Below are 9,463 nucleotides of genomic sequence, written 5' to 3' on the forward strand. Positions count from 1 at the left end.
GCATTAGCGTGTTCGAGATGCTCGTTACTCGTGACGAGTACCATGCGATGTTCGAGTTACTTTCACTTTCATCTCTGAGACGTTAGAGCGCTTTTCTGGCCAATACAAAGACAGGGAAGGCATTACAACTTCCCCCTGCAACGTTCAAGCCCTATACCACCCCCCTGCAGTGAGTGGCTGGCGAGATCAGGATGTCACCCGAGTATAAAAACAGGTGTCACCCTAGTATAAAAATCGGCCCCTCCCGCGGCTCGGCACAGATTTATTCTGACATACTTTAGGGAAAGTGCTGTCTTGGTGGAGCTGCTATAGAGAGAGCGTTAGGAGTATTTTAGGCTTCAAGAACCCCAACGGTCCTTCTTAGGGCCACATCTAACCGTGTGCAGTACTGTGGAGGCTGCTTTTTGCAGTGTTGCACATTTTTTTTTTTTGGTATATCGGCCGTGCAGAGCATTGCGCCCTGCAGTAATTAGATATAGTGCAGGGCCAGTAGTGGTGAGGCAGGGACAGAACACATATATTGTGAGGCAGGGACAGAACACATATATTGTGAGGCAGGGGCAGAAGACATATTGATTGAATATAGGCAGTGGGTCTTTGCAAAAACATTTGGGGAAAAAAATCTATTTGGGCTGCCTGTGACTGTCCTCAGTATTCTGGGTCTGTGCTGGGTGTAGTAGTCCTCCTCATTCATACGCAGCCAGCTAAGTGTTACAGCAGGCTTGCGCAAAATTATTTCCTGGCTCTGTCTGGGCTGTTAAATAACCGCTGTATTGCAGTCCACAGTGCAACACTCTGCAGTTCTTTGACATACTCCAGGGCCAGAAGTGGTGACGCAGAGAGAGAAGAGATATATTGATTGAATATAGGCAGTGGGCCTTTGCAAAAACATTTGGGGAAAAAAATCTATTTGGGCTGCCTGTGACTGTCCTCAGTGTTCTTGGTCTGTGCTGGGTGTAGTAGTCCTCCTAATTCATACGCAGTCAGCTAAGTGTTACAGCAGGCTTGCGCAAAATTATTTCCTGGCGTTCCGTAAGCGAAGTCAGCCTCCAAACACAGGCCAATAACCGGCACATTAAATTACAGTGTTCTGTTTCTGCATTACTGGTGATACAGCATGCTGAGGGGTAGGGGTAGGCCTAGAGGACGTGGACGCGGCCGAGGACGCGGAGGCCCAAGTCAGGGTGTGGGCACAGGCTGAGCTTTTGATCAAGGTGTATCGCAGCCGACTGCTGCGGGATTAGGAGAGAGGCACGTTTCTGGCGTCCCCGTATTCATCGCACAATTAATGGGTCCACGCGGTAGACTTTTATTAGAAAATGAGCAGTGTGACCAGGTCCTGTCGTGGATGGCAGAAAGTGCTTCCAGCAATCTATCGTCCACCCACAGTTCTGCACCGTCCACTGCTGCAACTCAGAATCCTCTGGCTGCTGCTCCTCCTTCCTCCCAGCCTCCTCACTCCATTACAATGACACATTCTGAGGAGCGGGCAGACTCCCAGGAACTGTTCTCGGGCCCCTGCTCAGATTGGGCAGCAGTGGTTCCTCTCCCACCAGAGGAGTTTATCGTGACTGATGCCCAACCATTGCAAAGTTCCCGGGGTCCAGGGGATGAGGCTGGGGACTTCCGGCAACTGTCTCAAGACCTTTCAGTGGGTGAGGAGGCCGACGACGATGAGACACAGGGAGGTAGTAGTAAGGGCAGTAAGTCCGAGGGAGGAGCGCACACAGGATTCGGAGGAAGAGCAGCAGGACAATGAGGTGACTGACCCCGCCTGGATTGCTACGCCTACTGAGGACAGGTCTTCAGAGGGGGAGGCAAGGGCAGCAGCAGGGCAGGTTGGAAGAGGCAGTGCGGTGTCCAGGGGTAGAGGCAGGGCCAGACCGAATAATCCACCAACTGTTTTCCAAAGCGCCCCCTCGCGCCATGCCACCCTGCAGAGGCCGAGGTGCTCAAAGGTCTGGCAGTTTTTCACTGAGAGTGCAGACGACCGACGAACAGTGGTGTGCAACCTTGTCGTGCCAAGATCAGCCGGGGAGCCACCACCAACAGCCTCACCACCACCAGCATGCGCAGACATATGATGGCCAAGCACCCCACAAGGTGGGACGAAGGCCGTTCACCGCCTCCGGTTTGCACCGCTGCCTCTCCCCCTGTGCCCCAACCTGCCACTGAGATCCAATCCCCCTCTGAGGACACAGGCACTACCGTCTCCTGGCCTGCACCCACACCCTCACCTCCGCTGTCCTCGGCCCAATCCAGCAATGTCTTGCACCGCACCGTCCAGCCGTCGCTAGCGCAAGTGTTGGAGCGCAAGCGCAAGTACGCCGCCACGCACCCGCACGCTCAAGCGTTAAACGTGCACATTGCCAAATTTATCAGCCTGGAGATGCTGCCATATAGGGTTGTGGAAACGGAGTCTTTCAAAAATATGATGGCGGCGGCGGCCCCGCGCTACTCAGTTCCCAGTCGCCACTACTTTTCCCGATGTGGTGTCCCAGCCCTGCACGACCACGTCTCCCGCAACATTGTACGCGCCCTCACCAACGCGGCTACTGCCAAGGTCCACTTAACAACGGACACGGGGACAAGCACAAGCGGGCAGGGCCACTATATCTCCCTGACGGCACACTGGGTGAATTTAGTGGAGGCTGGGACAGAGTCAGAGCCTGGGACCGCTCACGTCCTACCCACCCCCAGAATTGCGGGCCCCAGCTCGGTGCTGGTATCTGCGGCGGTGTATGCTTCCTCCACTAAACCACCCTCCTCCTCCTCCTCCTCCAATGCAACCTCTGTCTCACAATCAAGATGTGTCAGCAGCAGCAGCACGTCGCCAGCAGTCGGTGTATCGTGGCGTGGCAGCACAGCGGTGGGCAAGCGTCAGCAGGCCGTGCTGAAACTATTCAGCTCTGGTGATGAGACACACGGCCCCCGAACTGTTGCAGGGTCTGACAGAGCGGACCGACCTCTGGCTTTTGCCACTGAGCCTCCAACCGGGCATGGTCGTGTGTGACAACGGCCGTAACCTGGTGGCGGCTCTGCAGCTCGGCAGCCTCACGCACGTGCCATGCCTGGCCCACGTCTTTAATTTGGTGGTTCAGCGCTTTCTGAAAAGCTACCCATGCTTGACAGACCTGCTCGGAAAGGTGCGCCGGCTCTGCGCACATTTCCGCAAGTCCCACACGGACGCTGCCACCCTGCGCACCCTGCAACATCGGTTTAATCTGCCAGTGCACCGACTGCTGTGCAACGTGCCCACATGGTGGAACTCTACGCTCCACATGTTGGCCAGGCTCTATGAGCAGCGTAGAGCTATAGTGGAATACCAACTCCAACATGGGCGTCACAGTGGGAGTCAGCCTCCTCAATTCTTTTCAGAAGAGTGGGCCTGGTTGGCAGACATCTGCCAGGTCCTTGGAAAGTTTGAGGAGTCTACCCAGGTGGTGAGTGGCGATGCTGCAATCATTAGCGTCACCATTCCTCTGCTATGCCTCTTGAGAAGTTCCCTGCAAAGCATAAAGGCAGACGCTTTGCGCTCGGTAACAGAGCCGGGGGAAGACAGTATGTCGCTGGATAGTCAGAGCACCCTCCTGTCTATATCTCAGTGCGGTGAGGAGAAGGAGCATGAGGAGGATGAGGAGGAGGGGGAAGAGACAGCTTGGCCCACTGCTGAGGGTACACTTGCTGCTTGCCTGACATCCTTTCAGCGTGTATGGCCTGAGGAGGAGGAGGAGGAGGAGGAGGAGGATCCTGAAAGTGATCTTCCTAGTGAGGACAGCCATATGTTGCGTACAGGTACCCTGGCACACATGGCTGACTTCATGTTAGGATGCCTTTCTCGTGACCCTCGCGTTACACGTATTCTGGCCACTACGGATTACTGGGTGTACACACTGCTTGACCCACGGTATAAGGAGAACCTTTCCACTCTCACACCCGAAGAGGAAAGGGGTTCGAGAGTGATGCTATACCACAGGACCCTGGCGGACAAGCTGATGGTAAAATTCCCATCCGACAGCGCTAGTGGCCAAAGGCGCAGTTCCGAGGGCCAGGTAGCAGGGGAGGCGCGGAGATCAGGCAGCATGTACAGCACAGGCAGGGGAACACTCTCTAAGGCCCTGGACAGCTTTATGGCTCCCCAGCAAGACTGTGTCATCGCTCCCCAGTCAAGGCTGAGTCGGCGGGAGCACTGTAAAAGGATGGTGAGGGAGTACGTAGCCGATCGCACAACCGTCCTCCGTGACGCCTCTGCCCCCTACAACTACTGGGTGTCGAAGCTGGACACGTGGCCTGAACTCGCGCTGCATGCCCTGGAGGTGCTTGCTTGTCCTGCGGCTAGCGTCTTGTCAGAGAGGGTGTTTAGTGCGGCTGGGGGAATCATCACAGATAAGCGTACCCGCCTGTCAACCGCCAGTGCCGACAGGCTTACACTCATAAAGATGAACATAGCCTGGATTTGCCCAGATTTCTCTTCTCCACCAGCGGACAGCAGCGATACCTAAGCAATACGTAGGCTGCACCCGCGGATGGAAGCATCGTTCTCTATCCCCATCAAAAACGGGGACCTTTTTGCTTCATCAATCTGTGTATAATATTCCTCCTCCTCCTCCTGCTCCTCCTCCTGAAACCTCACGTAATCACGCCGAACGGGCAATTTTTCTTAGGCCCACAAGGCTCAGTCATATAATTTTTCTAAACAATTTTTATACGTTTCAATGCTCTTTAAAGCGTCGAAACTTTCACCTCAACCAATTTTTATTTTAACTGTGCTGCCTCCAGGCCTAGTTACCAATTAAGCCACATTAACCAAAGCGATTAATAGATTTCACCTGCCCTCTTGGTTGGGCATGGGCAATTTTTCTCAGGTACATTAGTACTGTTGGTACACCAATTTTTGGGGGCCCTCGCCTACAGTGTAATCAAATGAATTTTTAGCCCACCTGCATTACAGCTGACGTTACATCAGCTGTGTTGGGCACTGCAATGGGATATATTTATGTACCGCCGGTGGCTTCCTGGCACCCACCCATGCTGTGGGTGCACAGGGAGTTGTAACTGCATGTGTCCACTTCTAAAGAACCCCAGTCTGACTGGGGCATGCAGTGTGGGCCGAAGCCCACCTGCATTAAGCACGACATTACCTCAGCTGTGATGGGCAATGCAATGGGATATATTTATGTACCGCCGGTGGGTTCCAGGGAGCCACCCATGCCGTGGGTCCACAGGGAATTGTAACTGCATGTGTCCACTTCTAAATAACCCCAGTCTGACTGGGGCATGCAGTGTGGGCCGAAGCCCACCTGCATTTAATCGGACGTTACCTCAGCTGTGATGGGCACTGCAATGGGATACGTTTATGTACAGCCGGTGGGTTCCAGGGAGCCACCCATGCTGTGGGTGCACACGGAATTCCCATTGCGGAGTTGTACCTGCCTGTGACTATTTATAAAAAAAACGCGGTCTGACTGGGGCATGCAGACACCTTGACAGAATGAATAGTGTGTGGCACATAGGTTCCCCATTGCTATGCCCACGTGTGCAGCTCCAGATGGAGGTGGCACAGAATTGGATTTCTCATTGCTTCTGTACCCCCGCCCCTTTTAAAGAATGTCGCTGCCTAGCAGTGCCAACCCTCTGCAGTGTGTGCCTGCTTTTCCTCTGGCAGACGCACTTATAAATAGACATGAGGGTGGTGTGGCATGAGGGCAGCCGAAGGCTGCGCAGGGACAGTTTGGTGTGCGCTGTGGACACTGGGTCGTGGGGGAAGGGGGGTTGGGCAGCATGTAACCCAGGAGAAGTGGCAGCGGAGTGTCATGCAGGCAGTTATTGTGCTTTGTTGGGTGTAGTGTGGTGCTTAGCTAAGATATGCATTGCTAATGAGGGCTTTTCAGAAGTAAAAATTGTTGGGAGGGGGGGGGGGCCCACTCTTGCCGCTATTGTGGCTTAATAGTGGGACCTGGGAACTTGAGATGCAGCCCAACATGTAGCCCCTCGCCTGCCCTATCCGTTGCTGTGTCGTTCCCATCACTTTCTTGAATTGCCCCCATTTTCACAAATGGAAACCTTAGCGAGCATCGGCGATATACAAAAATGCTCAAGACGCCCATTGACTTCAATGGGGTTCGTTACTCGAAACGAACCCTCGAGCATCGCGATAATTTCGTCTCGAGTAACGAGCACCCGAGCATTTTGGTGCTCGCTCATCTCTACAAATGAACTAATAATTTGTCTGGTAGGGGCTGTATAATTGGTATATGAAGACCTAGGACCGAACCCTGTGGGACTTCAACAGTGAGTGGAAGAGAAGGAGTACAGCCGGCAGATCAAGCAGTCTGAGAGGTGGGAGGAAAACCAGGAGAGAGCTTAAGGCCAATAGTGCGGAGTATAGTGACGAGAATTTAGTATTGAACACCACAGACAGATCCCAAGGATCAGTACTGTAGATCGCATATTGATTTAGCCATCAGGAAATTGTTTTCCCCTCTTGTAACAACAGTTTCTGCAGAATGTAGAGACCGAAAACCAGATTGTCTGGAGTTGAGAAGAGAGTTATCAGAGAGTCAGCTTATTATGCGAAAGTAGACCAGATGTTCTAGGAATTTGGAGAGGAAGGAGAGATTAGAGACGGGTGGCTAGTTAGCGGCACAGGATGAATCAAGAGACGATTTCTTTAGTAATGTGGATAAGATGACAGCATGTTTAAAGGAGGAGAGAAAGGTACCCAGTTAGGGTGAGAGACTGGTTGAGCTGTGAAGGCCAAGGGTCATTAATTCAGGTATTAGGGTGAGAATAAAAGAGGAACCTGGAGACGACTTCTTTTATTGGGTCTAGCAATAACATTGTATGTAGGCAGGGGCATAGCTATCATATAATAATTCTTGTATTTACTGCTTATTTCTTTTACATCTACAGGGAAGAGCTCAACATGGACCACACAAACATGACACAAGCAAGGTGGTTTGTGTTTTCTGGACTGACGGATGATCCCAAGCTTGCCCTGCCCCTCTTTGCTTTCTTTCTTCAAATTTACATCATGACTGTGGCTGGTAATGTTGGTATAATAGTCATCATAAGTAAAACATCTTCTCTCCACACTCCCATGTATTACTTCCTCAGATACCTTTCCTTGGTGGACATCTTCTACTCCTCAGCTGTGACTCCTAAGATGATCGCTGACCTTATCTCCGTAAAGAAGGTCATCACAATTCATGGTTGTGCTCTCCAGTTCTTCATCTTTGCTACTCTTGCAGGTGCAGAAGTTCTTCTCCTCTCCATTATGTCCTATGACCGCTACACAGCCATCTGCCACCCTCTCCATTACATGTCCATAATGACCAAGAAGAAATGTTTTCATCTGGTCATCATTGCATTTTCTCTTGGCCTCTTGCCATCAACAGCACACACCAGTTGTGTGTTCAGCCTTCAATTCTGTGCCTCAAACCTCATCGATCACTTCTGCTGTGACATCCCACCACTGCTCAAACTATCCTGCTCCGATACCTTTACCTGTGACATGGTCACAATGTTTCTTATAGGATCTTATAGTGCAGTTTCATTGACCATCATCCTGGTCTCCTACATCTTCATTCTTCTTTCCATTTTACGGATCAGGTTGGTCAAGAGCAGACAGAAAGCATTCAGCACCTGTTCCTCCCATCTTATTTGTTCCTCCCTCTTCTACATACCTGTATTCCTCACTTATGTTCACCCCCCTTCAGATATCTTTGGGAAACTAGACAAGGTGTTTTCCATTTTTTATTCGGTGATAACTCCCATGCTGAATCCTCTTATATACACCCTGAGGAACCAAGAGGTGAAGAAGGTCATTGTTAGAGTAGTATATAGCTTCAACAATGTCAAAAGAAGACAGTTGGTTATGAAGAACTGAACTGATAACCTGCAGAATGAATATCCATAACTCTTAAGAAGATTCTAAGGTCACATTCTTTGGGTGGAGGGAAAGATAAAACATGATAGATTTGCATGGTAGATTCATATTCCATTCAATCCAGTTTCTCTACAACTTTTTAGTTGCCAACTGGATGCACACAAAGATTATTGTTAATATCCAGAAGAAAAGGGGACAGAAATTATAATCTCCTTAAATATGATAAATTTAAATAGGTCTTAACCAGAGGAGAGATGCAGCCCCGGAGGAGTCTAGGATAGGAGAGCGGAGCGTGCATGTGTATGGGAGGTTAGGAGGAACCAGTGTTCAGCTGATAGCCATCTAAAGTGTATGGCCATTGTTAGAGGTGGGAAGGATCATGCCTATAGGTCAAAGGCTGATCCAAGCAGACTGGCAATGAGGTACAGAGCAGAGTTCCAAAATTGTCTAAAGGATGGACAGACATCTGTTCATCCAAACTAAGAAGCCGTATTGAGGTGAAGTAAAAGACAACGGACTACTAAGTGTTTGGTTTGTCCCTTTTACTTAGTGACTGTTTTGCTTGTGTTATCTTATTGCCCCACCTTGTAATGACTCTACTTTATATATTAAATAGCATAAGAATGGCACAGGATATCTATATAACAGTAAGGCCAGTATTTGGTGGAAATACCAAACAAATCAGTACTGCGTATCACTCCACCATATTCTGAATTACAGCACAAAAGAATGGAGTGAGAACTACATACTATATATTTGTTTAATACATAAAACAGACAATACATTACAATTAGAGATGAGCGAGCACCAAAATGCTCGGGTGCTCGTTGCTCGAGTCAAACTTTTCGCGATGCTCGAGAGCTCGTTTCGATAAACGAACCCCATTGAAGTCAATGGGTGACTCGAGCATTTTTGTATATGACCAATGCTACACATAGGTCTTCACTTGTGAAACTCTGGAAAACATCTGAAAGTCATTGAAACACCACAGAAACAGATAGGGCAGGGCAGGGGCAGCATGCATGGCTGCATCTCAGGCTCCCAGGTCCCACTATTAAGCCACAATAGGGGCAAGAGTCTGCCCCCCCCCCCTAACAATTTTTACTTTGGACAAACCCTCATTAGCAAGGTGCACCTTAGCTAAGCACCACACCACCTGCAACCAAGCATAATCACTGCCAAGCAGTTCACACCACTGCCTCTTCTCTTGGGTTACATGCCCCCCCCCCCCCCGCATGACCCAGCGTCCACAGGTCACACAAAAGTTTCCTTGCGCAGCCTTCAGCTGCCCTCATGCCACACGCTCGCTTCATAGCTACACCACCCTCATGTCTATTTTCAAGTGTGTCTGCGATGAGGAGGAACCGGAGGCACACACTGCAGAGGATTGGCAGGGCCAGGCAGTGACCTTCTTCAAAGGTGGCGATAGCCCACAATGCTGTTGAGAATCGATGATAAATTGGCGTACGATCATCATTCCAATCCCATGGCACCTCCGTCGCAAAATAGTCAGGAGCTGCAAACGTGGGCATAAGGGGGACTCAGGTGCCAGCCCAGCACTTCTACACATTTCCA

At 50.6% G+C, this 9,463-nt stretch overlaps 1 protein-coding gene across 1 annotated transcript; it reads left to right on the forward strand.

Moving 5' to 3' along the window:
- The first annotated feature begins 6,925 nt into the window (after positions 1-6,925).
- Positions 6,926-7,888, forward strand: LOC136610475 (olfactory receptor 5AR1-like). The gene has a single exon (XM_066589706.1). It carries the CDS (start codon positions 6,926-6,928, stop codon positions 7,886-7,888), a length of 963 nt encoding a protein of 320 aa, XP_066445803.1.
- Positions 7,889-9,463: the final 1,575 nt, after the last annotated feature.

Source organism: Eleutherodactylus coqui, chromosome 2, assembly GCF_035609145.1.
Source record: "Eleutherodactylus coqui strain aEleCoq1 chromosome 2, aEleCoq1.hap1, whole genome shotgun sequence".
NCBI classification, from domain to species: domain Eukaryota; kingdom Metazoa; phylum Chordata; class Amphibia; order Anura; family Eleutherodactylidae; genus Eleutherodactylus; species Eleutherodactylus coqui.

What these genes read in the sequence shown, in the direction of transcription:
- LOC136610475 (XM_066589706.1), top strand. Translation starts at nt 6,926, where the DNA reads ATGGACCACACAAACATGACACAAGCAAGGTGGTTTGTGTTTTCTGGA.